This window comes from Pelodiscus sinensis, chromosome 5, assembly GCF_052426305.1.
Source record: "Pelodiscus sinensis isolate ZL-2025 chromosome 5, ASM5242630v1, whole genome shotgun sequence".
NCBI classification, from domain to species: Eukaryota; Metazoa; Chordata; order Testudines; family Trionychidae; genus Pelodiscus; species Pelodiscus sinensis.
This window is the reverse complement of record NC_143056.1, coordinates 50,823,597-50,839,509: the sequence shown is the minus strand read 5'-3', so window position 1 is coordinate 50,839,509 and position 15,913 is coordinate 50,823,597. Positions and strand designations below refer to the sequence as shown.

General features: G+C 43.8%; 1 protein-coding gene across 3 annotated transcripts in view; it reads left to right on the top strand.

Moving 5' to 3' along the window:
- Positions 1-344: 344 nt before the first annotated feature.
- Positions 345-15,913, top strand: part of NUBPL (NUBP iron-sulfur cluster assembly factor, mitochondrial) — a 156,925-nt gene continuing 141,356 nt past the window's right edge. For 2 of the 3 annotated variants that reach the window (XM_006116358.5, XM_014570136.4), the window contains exons 1-3: positions 345-500; positions 3,396-3,543; positions 8,742-8,776. In XM_006116358.5, coding sequence (XP_006116420.3) covers positions 408-500; positions 3,396-3,543; positions 8,742-8,776 — 276 coding nt within the window. In that variant the 5' untranslated portion in view covers positions 345-407. The remainder of the gene's footprint in view (positions 501-3,395; positions 3,544-8,741; positions 8,777-15,913) is intronic. The other variant, XM_014570137.4, reaches the window with a different exon arrangement.

The window sequence follows — 15,913 nt, the reverse complement described above, 5'->3', positions numbered from 1 at the left end:
ATCTCGCTTCATACAAGAAGCGCTCTTTAGCCTGTCCCGAATCAGAATGACTCTGCATCCACAGAAACCCATCATGGTAGACAGACCAAGTGGCGTGTCATGATAATAAACTCTGAGGAAGAACCAGCCCTCCTCTCGTCTGAAAATGTACATCGCATGGTGCGTGGTCTGGGCCTATGTGCCAGTAATGCCAGGACCCTGTCTCTGCAGTGGCAAGAGCTCCTGTTGCGGGGAAGGTGGTGGTCAGCGGCTCAGAGGAGCGTAGGGGAAGGGCTTAGAGGGGGGCCCGAGAATGTGTGGGGCAGGCAGGCCCTTCCCCGGAGCGGGGCTCTAGCCCCACCGGGGAAAGGGGCGGGCTGCAGAGGCGGGGTTAAACGGCGCCATCGCGGCGCGCAGGGGCGGAGAGGATGGTGTCCAGAGCATGGTGCCGGCCGCTGTGCGCCGGGGCTCCGCGCTGCCTGCCCGGCTGGGGCAGCGCCGCCTTCTCCTCTCGCTCGCCGGTAAGTGGAGCCCGGAGCGGAGCTGCAGCTTCCTTGGGCGGTGGCTCCGCCCCGTTGTTTCTGCCGGCGTCGGGGCGGGCAGGCGCTGGGGGAGGGGCAGGTCTGGCCCGGCCCAGCCGAGCTGCAGGGACAGCGCTGTGGCCACGTGGAGTGCGTCTGGGGGGTTCCCTTATAGCCCCCGCTGTGATTCTCTGACGAGGGGGTGGGGTCAGTGAGGGACTCGCACCCATTGTGGGTCGCCAAAGGGCCTTCGGAGGAGCCCTCCGCCGCACCAACTGAACGGGGCATATAGTGTGTGGGGTGAGCCCCCTAGGGGGTTAGGTCTCAGTGCTGTTTAATGGGTCTCATAGTGCCCCCCCCCCCAGTGTGCTGCTGGATCGCCCTGGCAGGGCTCTTTGTGGGAGCAGACCCCCCCCCCCCTTACTGGCAGTGCTTTACCTGCTGGGCAGCACAACCCATACCATAGGGATATATCTGCTACCAGGGGTAAGCTGCTTTCTCTGAAGGCTTGTCTATATAGCTAGTGCAGAACAAGGGCATTTCTTCACTGCCTGCACGATTGACTGGCAACAGTACATCCCGGAGATGCCATAAATTGACTGTCGAGCACTGTCCTTCAATTCTGGTACTCCACCTAAACGAGAAGAGCAAGTGGAGTCGACTTAACAGGTTAAGACACGTGGTGAGCAGACCTAAGTATATTGACTTTAGCTGTACTATTCATGGAGCTGAAGTTGCAGTAACTTAGGTTGATGGCCTGTGGTAGTATAGACAAACTACTGCACTGTAGCTGTTCTGGTATTGGGGTTGGTCTATTTTGTATTGATTACTCCACTCCTGTGGAGTAATTGCTCTGGAATCAAGTCTCTTATATTCTGGAATAGAGTGGCCACACAGGAGAGTTGTACCAGAATAGCTACATCTCTGTAGTTATTTTGCTAAAAATATGCTGTTAGTTTCCTTCTGAAGACAAGCCCTTAGTTCAACAGGACTGAAAAGAGGAGGAGCTGTCCACTGGTAGAATATTTCTAATGTTGGCCTCAAACAATCCTCCAAAAGTACAGGATCTCAAGTTTCAGGGGGTGCCGAGTTAGTCTGTGCAGGATAGATGTAGTTTATTTATTATATTTTAGTCTAAGGTTGGCCCTCGTGACAGGCATGACATGGATACGCATGCTGATCAAATTCCTAGTTGAAATTCCTTCTATAGTACATTGTATAGTGGGAGTCTGCAGGGCATAGAAAATGATAGGATCTGATTTTGCTTGCATGTAAAACCAGAATAAATCAGGGTTGATTCCATTGGCATTAGTGACATTACACATCTAAAACTTGTTTAGTTTGATTCAGATCAGAATCTGGCCAAAAAGTCTTATCTACATTAACAATTACCCATTGTTGCTACCAGTGGGTCAGATCCATTGGTAATAGTCATGTTGGGAACCCTACAGTAGGGTCACTTTGCGTTTTTAATTAGTGGGTTCTCTCAGTCATTTGTTCTTCTGAGTAGGATCAGATAACATGGTACTTAAAATTGCCTTCGTGTTGGCAAAAAGCACAAAACAAAATAATCTCAAAGTTACTGTTAGAAAAATCTGTTTTTTAAAGTTAAACTCATCATTTTTTGGGTGTGCAGTAGGTATGTAAATATCCAATATAGTTAATCTGTTTTGATGTAACAACTGGTTAAGCGTGTGGATGGGGTCCAACCATCCTGCTGCAGACGGGGGCTTCTTCATCCTGACCATCCGTGTATGGAGGGAGTTGCTCTGGCTGGTTGGGATCCTTCCCTGTCATGGATGTGTGGGCTGCTCAGGCCAGCTGGGTCCCGCTGGTTAAGGCTCATGCTTACCAGGTAACTGGTTAACCTTGAACATCCCTAGTTCACAGCTTGTGACTTTTTCTGGACATTTGGGGCTGTCAATAATTTATCAATTTTGTGCACTTCTAACTTCACTGACATAAATAAGTTGGATCACTCTTGAGTTAGTCCCTGATCATGCAAGATGAATATGAATAACTGTATGTAAGAAAAAACTTAAAAAAAAAAAAAAAGAATGGTCCTGCAGCACCTTAGAGACTAACCAAAAATGTAGATCGTATAAAGAGCTTTTGTAGGCACAACCCACTTCTTCAGATGAATGGAACATGGGGTCCAGAGGTGCAGAAAAAGAGGGGCTCGGGAGGGAAAGAGAAGGGAAAAAAATCTTGTCAATTACAGTGTCCAAGCTAAATGAGGGTTAATGGAGTGGGCTCTAAGTGCCCCATACTTAGCTTTTGATATCATTAGGGAGTTGAATGTAGGCAGCTCATCCAGTTCATGTCTTTGTTCAAACATTGAATAAAGGTGTCAAATTTGCAAATGAAGGCAAGTTCCGCAACTTCTCTCTCTGGATGGTTTTTTAAATTGCTTTGTAAAGTATAGTCAGTTTTAGATTCATTAATGAGTATCTGGGCAAGTTAAAATGTTCCCATTTTGAATAGTACCGACATTCTAATGGACAACATTTTTTTTCCTTCTCTTTCCTTCCCTATCCCCTCTTTTTCTGCTATTTATTTGTATCTCTGGATTTCTTGCTCCATTCATTTGAAGAAGTGAGTTGTGCACATGCAAGCTTATGATACTATCTACGTTTTTTGTTACTCTCTAAGGCGCTGCAGGACCATATGTTGTTTTTTGTTTTTCAGTTGCGTACTAACACAGCTATCCATCTGAGTTTTTTGTATGCACAAGATAATTCCCACTGAATAAATAGGACTACTTGCATGCAAAAGTGTAGGCAGGGCCATTGAGTCTTAAGATGACTTGCTTTCTTGGACTCCAACTTGGAATTTTTTCCCAAGTCTTCGACAACTGTAACAAAACATTATATATGTGGTGTTTTTTGTTTTAAGTCATCAAGCACCAGTGATGAGATATTAAAAGAAAAACATGCTCAAATCATGTCTCGAGGACTTCCAAAACAAAAGCCAATAGAAGGAGTTAAGCAGGTACTAGCTTTTGCTTCTGGGAAAGGAGGAGTTGGAAAGTCAACAACAGCAGGTAAGTTTTTGTGTTCACTGTCATTCACTTCTATTATTGTGTTTATGTATTTCTGTTTTATAACATGAATAGGAGCTTGCCATTTTTATGTAAATATGTTAATAAAATTACACCAGCATTGAACAGCAAAATAAAAACATGCATATTAATGTCAATTAAAGATCTGAGGTACAACATTATTAGTAAAAATTAAAAGCATTTAAAATTGACTTTTTAATTCCTAGGTAATTGCCTTCAGTCTGAAACTGTGAACCCAGACTAGTCAGTTTCACTTCTGTTTGGTCTGAAAAAGCTTAAAAGGACACTGATTTGAATGTTTTTCGTCTACAGTTGTACAAGTAACACCTAAGATTATTGTGACAGCATTGCAGAGGATGGAAGAGACAGTGTCTTTCTGTCTGTTTTCCACATTTGACAACACTTTTATGTAATAGCCTATGCAAATCCAGCTAAAAATCTCTCTTCCAGAATCCATATTCAGAAAGTAATATCTAACTGAATGCCTGTGGGGTTTTTTTAAACCATTTTTCTTAGTGTGGTCCTCTGATTCTGACTGTATGCAAGATTAGTATTCTAAATAAGATGGTCATAGCTATCCATTATATATAAAATACATTTTTTTGTTCCATTTTCTGGGTCGCCAGGCATGGAAGGGACTAGTTGTTAAATTAAAAACAAAAAACAAAGCTACAGACATGTTTAATTTCAAAGTGTCATAGATTGTAAACTGAAGTATGGATTGAGTGAATTTCCTTATTTTAGATTTTACCTTTCTACAGAGACATTATGAAGAATAATTGGTGTGTGTGTTTCTTTTATGGTGTGTCTGCTGCCTGGTGATTATAAGCCACTGTTCTTACGTTGTTGATAGTCTGATTTGTAAAGTTGAATTGCCAATAATAAAAACAACTTGCCCCTTTTTGTCCACAAATGAACAAGCTGAATTTAAGGGTCCTTATTGGTGTATGGATGAAGTTCATTAAATCATTATATTATTTTTAAATATTGGTAGAGATTCTAGTTCTTTGACCATATATATAGACTATACTCTTTAACTAGATAAAGTAATAAATATTGAAGAGGTATCTTAATTCTAAACTCAGTGTCCAAGGATTTGGTGTTTTGGAGCGATAGTCTCCTTTCAATGGGTATTGCATATGTGTACTGAGAAGGTAAAGCAGTCTTTGGGTTCTCATTTGTCAAAATGAAAATACATTGCAGTGTTAAGATGACTATCTATCTAAGGTCAGATAATTGGGCTGAATAAAAATTCTGCTTTGCATTGCTGCTGAAAACTGGGATTAATTTGCTTTTAAAGTTGTGTGATCTGTCTTTTTTGTTAGAGGAGACTTGGGGGAGATATTTCTACAGATGTTTGTGACTGCTTTGCAGACCTCAGGATCCCAAGACGAAGCCAGCATCTTTGAATTCTGTATCTCTGAACCTCAATTTTCCTATTTGTTCATTGCTTAAGTAGTCTTGCGTTCCGGTGTCAATCATCACATGTAATTTGTATAGTCTGGAAACAGCACTTCTTATGACTGAGAGGAGGTGCGATTTTGTTTGAAAAGGCTTTTCTTCCTTTTTAATCCTCTCTTGTAGTATTTTTATACACCTATTGTGTGGTTTATTTTCATTTCTTCCTACCTCTCGTTTCATGCCTCTTTTCCGCATCCATTTCAGTTTCTGTTTATGCCAGAATTGCTTCCTGCAAAGATGTTAGCTCTGTCTTTTTAATTTGTCTAAAAATTTCCTTGCCTTACCAACTTGCCTTACTAAGAATCTGTTTTATTTGTTCTAATTTGCCAATAAGAGCAGAGTTCATTAGAGAATAGGAGTTGGGTTTTTGGTAGGGTTGTTAGTGGGTAATTGGTGGTAATGAGTGACCTGTAATGAGTGACGCTTACTGGTTAATGGTTAACCAGTACTCAGGGAACAGCCTCCAGCCCTGTGTAAGTCGGGAGCAGGCTGTGTGGGGCCTGAAGCAGCTGAGCTGGAATAGCCCCTGCCCAAGGGAAAGGGGACATTCCATCCTGTCAGCAGCTGGTGGGGAAGGCTGCTCCAGCCCAGCTGGGCTGGAGTGGCTCCCCTGCTAGCCCTTGTTTAATCAGTTAAGCTGTTAAACTTGGCATTTAACCAGTTAACTAATTAAATGGTATTTTACATCCCTAGTTTGTGGTCTTTTTTTGTACGATGTATCCCTTGTTTAATTCTTGTTTTTAACTTTGTTTAACCTTCCTGTTAGTTCTATCTTCTGTTTTTGCTGAAGAATTTCAAGATTTTGTCCCTTAGTTGAAGGTGTTCAACTGTTGAATCTTTCATAAAATATCGTCTTTCGAAGTAGTAGAGTTAAATAAATGCTGATGCAAACAAAAAACAGGAACTCTAAACAATCTGACTAAAAATCCTTCTCAACTTCAAATTTATCAAATTTCACAAGTTGCTTCCACATTAGCATTAGGTGGAAGGTGGTTTTCCCAGTTTGAAATAGTGTTTGGTCTGCACTGGAGTTAACTTAAGACTGCGTGCGTGCGCGCCCTCACCCAGCAGAGAATAGCAAGTAGTCTGATTATTGGTCACCTAGAACCCGCCCCTCAATTTGGAACTACCCTGGGTCTTACCGGAGCCGCCACACGCTTTTCCCACCAGGCACTGGGGTGCATGCACAGAGCGGCTATTAATGTCCGAGCGCGTGCTCCGAACGTTCAGTGTGACAAGCATGTGCTGCCGCCCTCTCCCCGATCCTCTTTGCAGGGCAAAATGCCAGACATTTTTTGCCAAATTTCACTTGGGTTGACATACCCCTCCCTTCCCGGACTTCTCTCGCGTACCCCTAAGGGTACACATGCCACCATTTGAGAAACACTGACCTAGAACGTGAGAGACCTACAGGTTCAAGTCCCCGCTTTGTAGGGTTGCCTGTTGTCTGGTGTTGACCCTGACAGTCTGGTATTTTCGCCTCCTGTCCAGTAAAAAAATGCAGAAAATACCAGACACCTAAAATGTCCAGTATTTTCTGATATTTTTTCCTGGCCAGGAGGCGAAAATCCTGGGTGCTTACCAAGTTCCGCAGGGGAGCTGTCTGGCTTGGAGCAGGGAGACAAGATGGTGAATGGCTGTTGGCAGACTTTTAGGGCCAAAAAACCTCAAAAGCATTTCTTAAAGGGGCCATGCTGGTTTTTTTTTCATTTTTCTCTATTCCCCCCTCCCCTTTTTTTCTCAACAGAATTTTTTCCTCAGTGTTTTTTTTGGGGGGGGGGGGGGGGGGGGGGGTTGGTATTTTTGGTTAAACCATCTGGCAACCCTACCTCTTTGCCTGATTCAGCTCAGTAATTTTAAGTTAGGCCTCAACATCTTAGCTGAAAATCTAAGCACAAGACTGATGTGTCTATTTTTTTCTGGTTTTGGACAGAAATTCGAAATTGAACCTGAGAAACGTCTCTTGAGTAAATTTTGACAAAACTGGAATGTTTCTGCAAAAGGTTGTTTTTATGAATCTTCTTCTTTTCCTCTTCCCTTCTTTTCCAAGCAGGACTGCTATGGATGCTTCCAAGATAGACAAGATTGGAAATTTTAAATTATAAGCAAAAACTTGGTTTTGTTTTCTTAGAATATGTCAATGCTTAAGCCCCCACACCCTCCAATGAGTTGGACCTCCCTGGTTCAGCTCCCTTAGGACTTGAGCCGTCCCAGACAAGGGAATTTGCTGGACCAGGGAAGGTCAAGGCTTCCGTGCTGGCTGTCCTGCTGATGGCTCCTCTCCCTGGGGCTCCCACGGTTGAAGCTCCTCACCCTGCCGCTGCCCCACTACTGCTGGCCCGGCCAAGGCTTCCTGCCCTGCTGCCCACTGGCACTGCTGGGCATTCCCAGGGGTTACCCAGCCAGAGCCTCCTGGCCACCACTGATACTTCTGTTGGTGCTTCAGGGTTTCCCAGCCCTGGGCTGCCTGGCTGCTGCCGTGGCCCAGCCGCGCTGTCACCGAGGGTTTCCAGGGGTTCTCTGGCCATGCCAGTGACTCTCCAGCTGCCTGACTGCACTGACGTTGAGATTCTTCAGCTGGATGGGGAGGCTCCCCAGTGCTGCTTGGCCCCACAGTTGCTTGGGTTCCCCTGCTGGGGCTGAGACTTCCTGGCTGCCGCCTAGCCCTTCTGCTGAGGTTCACCAGCTGGAGCCTCCAAGCTGCTGTGAGGCCCCCTCCTCCGCTCCTCCCCGCTGGGGATTTGTGGTCAGGGCTGCCAGGCCCCTGCCCCGCTGTTAGGGGCTCTTGAGCTGCCTGACATCAGTGACACCGGGGTTCCCTGCTGTGGGTGGGGCTCCCCAATGGCTTCTGGAGCCACTGACGTTCCCCTGCCTAGCTGCTGCTGGCCCAGTTGGGACGTTGCAAACCCCATGTTCTCTCGGTTGGCTCCTGCTCCTGGTACTCTGTGGTCCAGCAATATTCATGCTGGACCATGGATGTTGCTGGACCAGAATCCCGGATTTGGGAAATTCAACCTGTAATAAGGAAGCAAAAAGGGGTACAAGCCCATTTTTTTAAAATTCAGGTCATTGGTCACTAAATTAAAAAGGTTAGCGGAGAGTATTGTAAGGAAATCTGTATAAGATAATTTAATACTGATTTTTAAAATCAAACAGAAATCTCAATTTTTTTCTCTCTCCTTTTGGTAGAGCACATTTTGGGGAAAAAAGTTTTTATTTTATTTTGCATTCCTTTAGGAAAAAATGGCTTGCCTTTATTGCATACTAGTTGGCGCTGTGACTCCAGTTTTGCTTCTAATCTGATTCCATTCACCCACAAGTCCGTGATTTCAGTTAAATGGTACTTTAAGATCAAACTAGTTAGTCCTTTAATGGGTGTTTGAGGCTCAAGTCTTGCTAATGCTGGAGCTGATCATGCAGTGGGGATAAAGCATCTTGAGTTACAATAATTCATCAGATGCAAACCCAGTCACTGTGTGCTGGTGATCAAATCACTCCGTAGCTCCTGAGTTGTTGTACAATATGGTCATTCTATTCTCACTGGAGATAGTTGGTTAACTGCAATATACTAACTTGAGCTAACTGTTGCAGTGAAGACAAGCCTTAAGAACTAAAGTGTATATTAAGTATCTTTTCCCTTCTTGTGGAGGTTCATAATTATTGTAAAATATTTGGGAAATAACATTTTTCTTTGATTAACTTTATTTTCTTTGTTACAGTAAACATAGCCCTTGCATTAGCAGCACATGATTCGGTAAGTGAACACCTAGTTATCAAACTTAAAATACTTAGTTACTATGGGGGCAGCCAGTTAAGTGAAAACAAAATATTTACTCTGACAAAATTTGTATTTTTTTCATACATTTGTGTATATTATGTAGGCACAGTGAATGAGTATACAAATCCTGATCCTTCATCTGGATGTTAGTGTTGTCCTCTGCTCCATCAGTGTCTCATTGACTTTGCTGTGATTCTGCAAGGGCACATAGGTCCATGTTAGTTGCCACTGGTGCAGGCTTTGGTCTACTATTTTATGTTACAGATTAGGAAAATTATGTGTAAGTGATAATACTCGAAACATCTGCCATGGTAACAGAGATTTATTCTTTTAAGAGAAAAATTAATATACAAAAATAATTGAAATGAAAGGAGGGAAAAAAAGCAACTTAATGTCTCTTTGAAGCATGACAGTCAGATATTTGTGAAAATTAACACAAGATTATTATTGTAACTAGTTGTGCTATCACAAAGCTAAGACTGTCATTTCAGGTCAAAAAAGAGCAGCTAGAAACAGTGTGCTATTAAGAATAAGAGGGCTCCATTGTGTTCCTCAGCCATTGTAAATTGAGAGGAGTTCCGTTGAAGTAAGTCAATTCTAAATTAGGCCAGGTTTTTGGTTTCTTAGGCAAGTATCTTGTATGTCTTAGAGTCAAGGAAGATGTGTAAAATATTTTTTGTTTGGATAAGTTTAGCTGCCGTGTAGAGCAGATAGACATAGGTCTAGATTCAGAAAGAGACTTCTGCATGGAGATAGCTACAAAATCTTTGGGATTCACCAAAACTAAGTTAGGCATCTAGGCTTCTTATACTATTAGTGGGGAGAGGTTAGGTACCTCAGAACAAGATGCACAAATGCTAGGTGACTACCTGCCTAAGCCAGCCAATGTGGAGGGTTTGTCTTACTCCCCATCCCCTTGTAATTTGTTGTTTTATGTGCAAGGAAGACTCTTCCCTCCGTTTGGGATTCTCAGCTTCATACTTTCTTTTTGGGGTTAGGTGTATATGTTGATTTTTACAAGAAACTGGGGAGAAAATCAGCTTTTCTCATAATGTTTATTTAGCACAGTGGTTAGGATTCTAACCTGTGATGTGGGATACATCCCTATTCAAATTCTCTATCCACCTGAGATGGGATTTGAACAGGAAGTTATAATTTCTGAAAGGAGTGTCTTAGCCATTGGGCTAAGAGATAACATAATGTAGGGCTCTGCCTAGGAATGTTAAATTTAGATTAATTTACTAATTGAATAGTTGATGGGATTTCTGTGGACTATTCTAGTCTATATGGGTGCCTCTGCCTTAGAACTTCGCCCCAGTGGGGCTTTTGCTACAGTTGAAAAGTGGAAACCCTGCAGGCCCAGTGCTCCCTGCTGTGCCTCAGCCTTGAGATGTACAAGAGCCCCGGTCGGGCTCTTGAACATTTAACAAAGGAAGCCCTGCAGGGGCTCTTGTACATTTCAAAAGCAGAATTGCAGCAGAAGCGGCGCAAGCGGAAACTGCTTCAGTCGCCACTTGTGCTGTTTCTGCAGTGCCTCTACCTCTCCTGCCCCCTGCAGAGATGGAGCTGACACGGCTCCCCTAGCACGGGCTCCTGTTTCCTCCCCTTCGCCGCCCACCCCCCCGCCCGCTGCTTTTCTCTGATAGAGGCAGCTGAGGGGTGGGGGGAGGGAGCGACTAGTCGCATCACTAATCATCTCTGCTTATCGGATAGTTGACTAGTCTCTTACATCCCTATCTCTGTCAGTCACTCCTGTTAAAATTGTACCACTGTGGATAAATAATTTTTAAAGAAGTCATTGGAGCAAGGAACTAGATCCTGGATCTCTCATGAGAATGCTTTAGCTACAGAGCTAGAGTCAGCCTTATGTTTACTCTCTCTCTCACCCAAGGAGTTTTTCATTATTTTATTCACAGTGGAACAGTTTCAACAGGAGAGACTGAAGGAGCAGTATGTCAGAAAATACCATAGCCCAGTGGTGAGGGCATTCAGCTGAGGAGAGGTATTTATTCAAATCTCTTCCTCCTTGCAATATATTTAGGGACTTGAACTGGGGGTCTCACTCATAGACTTTAAGGTCAGAAGGGACCATTATGATCATCTAGTCTGACCCCCTGCACAGTGCAGGCCACAGAATCTCACCCACCCCTCCTAGAATAATCCTCTCACCTATAGCTCAGATGTTGAAGCCTTCAAATACTTTGAAGACCCCAAGATGCAGAGAATCCTCCAGCTGTGATCTGTACCCCATGCCATCTGGATTCTATTCTGGGTTCTGCTACAGGTTTTTCTTTTGTGTGACTTGGATTAAGACAAGTATTCTATTCAGTGGGCTAAAACTTATGAAAGAGTTGGTAACCTTCCTTCCATTTCTTCTTCCCTTGCCATTTAGTGAAAGGTTTTTCCTTCCTCTCGACTGTTCTATTGTTACTGGGTTTCTGGTGTGATAATGGCTAGAGCCTCCAAATACACGGATAGCTGCAAATCGTTTTTACAGATGCAGACATGAATACTGATTTTGTACCTGTCAGGGCTCTAGTAATGGCAGCTTTCCCATATGGGTAGTGGGTGAATGTTGTACTTCTCTAATACATGTTGATATTTTTTTTTTTATTGATTCAGGAATTTCTAAAACTCTTCATACAATACAATATGTATTTGAATAATAAAGATGAAGACACGATCAGGGACACTGAAGAATTAGTATGCAAAGACTATTCCTCAGTATAGTTATGTATAGCAATTCGTACTTCAATCACTTCTTTACATAAATCTGTACAGAGTTAGATTAAGTCTCAGGAAAAATTTCCTAACTCTAAAAACAATAGGACAGTTAAACAGACTTGCTAAGGAGGCTGAAGAAGTTTCTTCATTGGAGGCTTTCAAAAGAAGGCTGGATAGCCATCTGTCTTGGATAGTTTAAACAACAAATCTTGCATTTTAGCAGGGCATTAGACTAGATGATCTTTGCCCTTTTTACCCTATGATTATATCTTTTAAATAATTCCCCTCCCCCACAGTAATCATGTTATTTGTAAGTACAGTGCATTGGCACTAAAATTCCACACACGTCCCCAAGCACCCAACCTGCCCTCATACCCTTGCCCCTCCAAGCACATCAACAAATATACTATTCTCTCACTTTCATTGGGCCATGCAAGCCAATAATGTGGGAACACAAAACATCCCTAACTTCTGTTGTCCCGATGCATCCAATTCCAGTTGTGGTAGTGCTCAGTGGAATGATTGAGAGGCCCCCTCACTGTTATAGGCCCATTCAGAGGGAAATGACTCACCACAGGTTTCACAAAAATTGTGAAGACAGCAATTCACAGTAATGTGGACCACATTGACACTAGCATTGAAATGGTTCTGTAAATGTTTCCCAGTAGGATTCGGTCTCTCAAAAGCACATTCAAAAACCATTCTGCACTTGCTGAATGTGTAATTAAACCATCTTTTGTCAGGGCCTCTGAAATCAGGATGTAGTTTCAGGAACCAAGGGAAAAGGAGGTATGAAAGTGTAACACCAAAAACCATAGTTTTTGTCAGATAGGATTGAGTGTGGAATCTCTGGTAAGGATGTCCGTGTTTAGTCAAGTACATGATTAACTGGTTAATCTTATCAACTACACACACTCCCCTCCACCACTGTGCCTCTGCCTTTTAAATGTATTAAGAGCCTAGTGGCTCTTAATACATTTAAAAGGCAGAGACGAAGCAGGGTTAGCTCCTGGGGCTGGAAACTCGCTCGAACTAACCTTGCTGCATCTCTGCAGTTTATCCCTTTACTGACTAATTGAGTAGTCGATGGAAATCCCTACTGTATAAATATGCTCTGTAGCATCCCATCCATGTCTAGGGTGACTCAGCTGTATTTGTCTTTTCTTTACCTTCTCATGAAGGCTGTTTATCATATGACCAAGCCTGTAGTCACATAATATACTCCTTCTAAGACTAGGTCATTAGCTTATAATAGCTGAAACAATCTCTTCCGGTATCTCACTAGGTCACAGTTTCTCTTTAATCTGGTCTGGGGCTGTTTGAACTCTTGACTTCCTCCTCTCAGCCTCATACTGGACAAACACAGTTTCTGTGTCTCTCATCAGGCAAACAAAGCCTCTCCCATCCCACTCCCTTTACCTTAGTTCTGTCTTCAGCTGTCTACAGCTAAACAAACCTCAGCCTTCCTTGCTACTTGTCCAGCTCTTTTCTTAATAGCGCCAGGAGGTTTCCCAACACCCTTTTCCTGGGATTGCAATTTTTTCAGAGTTTCACACCTGTCCATAAAGGCTTACTAGCCTGTTTCTCTTAAGAGCTCCAACTTAATCAGCTTTTCACCTTTTCCTGGCTGTCTCCAGAAGCACTACCCTGTCCTTGACTGCTGGCCCTAGCTGATTTCTATGCATTTTCAATTCTATTTACATTTTCCTCCTTGATCCCCTTGCCACAGCTGGGCTTAAAGTTGTTACAATTAGTTTTCCCTTCTTTTGAAGGCATTCAGTCCCTTACAAAGCCCAGGCATAGGCAGCTCTTGAGAATATTCTCTGGGTTAAGAAAGAGAGAGTCCTACCCTGCCCTTACCCCACAGTGGTGGCTTCTATTTTTTGGCTGAGATCAATCACCTCAACATTTTCCATTCTCCTGAGATTCTCCTCCCTCTTGCTGTTTGATTCATCTCAGTATCTGTTCCCTTCTCCCAGGATTCTTATTTCCTCCTACAAAAAGACAGATCAGGAGCCAATTTAGCCTGATAACACTGAGGAATCTAGTGTCACCTGCTGGGAATCCAATGTGCAGGTGCTTTCCTCCTACTATTCTGTGCCCCATTTTATCACCTTCCTAACCCTAGAGCCACCATATAAGGGGCTTTGCCTGTTGAGCTAGGCATGAGCTCAGGCAATGGGTTAGCTCGTAAAATAGATGGGGAGAGTCTGAGACCACTTCCTAGCCATCTACACCACCTGTGTGCCCAGATGTCCCTCTGTTTAATCAATTAGGTCCAGATCCCTCTTGTGGGGCCAATCACCCTATAAAATCCTTCTTGGCCAATACTTGGAGCTCAACATTGTCCCCAAACCTGAACTTATATGGGAGGATGGTGCACAGCATGTCTACTCTTGTTTCATCTCTGATTGGAAGCAACAGTGACTGTAGCAGTGCCAAGTTGAAAAAAGCTAGTGACAGTATGCATCCATCTCTCACTCCTGTGGTCATTCTGAACCATTTCATTATCTTGTCTACTCTCACTGCACTCTTCAGCTTGCCATTGATGTTTTACACCAGCTCAATCAATTTTTCAGGGATGTAATGCATTTTCAAATCTTTACTTCCTATACCCTGTCTGCCAAATGGTCTCAAAAGCTGGTTTGAAATCTCTAAAGTTGTTGTAGCTGGTTTGGTTATGTTCTATGTATTCCTTTGATCGGTTTTACCACAAATAGGTGATGTAGTTTATGCTGGTTGAAATCCAACATGTTCCTCTGCAAGCACTACTTTTACATCTCTTCATTTGCTTCTGAAGTGTCTTGGTGAATAATTGTTGATGCATTCTCAAGAAGCTGATTCCTCTCTAGATCTGGACTCATTCTTAACTCCCCTTTTTATACATCTGTACTGTTGATGCTTTCCCTGATTGTCAGCACTTGTTCCTGTTTGTATAGCTTGTGCATTGTTCTATGTGTTTCTCACTGCTTGCAGCAGTTCTATGATTACATTGCCATTTTCCATTGCATTTTTCTTTTTCAGACTTTCTAGCAAGACTTCACTACTTATTTCTAAGAATTCTGTCATCTGCTTTTTGTTATTTGTACATGGAAGCTCCTCCAAGACCACTTCATCTACTGTCTTGTGCACACTGTACAACTTTTCAAAATATTTTTCATTGCTTATTCTTTCCTCATTCACACTCAGGGTATGTCGAATTAGTTAGTTTGAATTAGCTTAGTTCGAATTAACGCGTCCAGACTAAAAAACTAGCTCGAATTAGCGTTTTGCTAATTCGAACTAGCATGTCCACACAGACTGGACCCTGAACCGGGGTTAAGGATGGCCGGAAGCAGTGCCGGCAGGGCATCAGATGAGGACTTAGAGCGTGGAGCTGCTGCCTCAGGCTAGCCGAGGGCTGTGCTTAAAGGGACCTGACCCCCACCCCGGACAGACAGTTCTCAGGGGTGCCCCGCTTGCAAAGCAGTCCTGGCTTGGAGTGCCCTGAGTGCCCACACTGGGCACATCACAGCACTTGGCCATCAGACCGGCTGCACTTGCCACAGGCTGCCATCTGGGGAGAGGGGACAATTGGGGGGCTGCAGGAGAGCTTCCACCCCCAGAAGCCCGCAGAGCCAGCCCAGTCCTCCCCATTGGGGGCTAGTACCCCATTCCTCCCTCACCTCCTTCCACTTACCCTTCCTTAGCCCCCCTTCCTGATGTACAAAATAAAGGACACGTGTGTTCAAAAATAGAATCTCTCTTTATTGAACAAAACTCGGGGAGACTGGGAAAAGGAGGTGGGAGAGGGGAAGAGAGAGGCTGGGAGAGGGGAGGGCAACTAAAATGATCAGGGGTTTGGAACAGGTCCCATATGAAGAGAGGCTAAAGAGACTGGGACTTTTCAGTTTAGAAAAGAGGAGACTGAGGGGGGATAGGATAGAGGTCTATAAAAGCATGAGTGGATTGGAGAGGGTGCATAAAGAAAAGTTCTTCATTAGTTCCCATAATAGAAGGACTAGAGGACACCAAAGGAAAGGAATGGGTAGCAGGCTTCAAACTAGTAACATAAAGTTGTTCTTCACAAAGCAAAGAGTCAACCTGTGGAACTCCTTGCTGCGGGAGGCTGTGAAGGCTAGAACTGGAACAGAGTTTAAAGAGAAGTGAGATAAAGTGATGGAGGTTGGGTCCATGGAGTGGTATTAGCCAGGGGGTAGGAGTGGTGTCCCTGCCCAAAGTTTGTGGAAGGCTGGAGAGGGATGGCACGAGACAAATGGCTTGGTCACTGTCTTCGGTCCATCCCCTCCAGGGTCCCTAGGGTTGGCCGCTGTCGGCAGACAGGCTACTGGGCTAGATGGACCTTTGGTCTGACTCAGTACGGCCATTGTAAGCTCAGGGCTCAGGGTC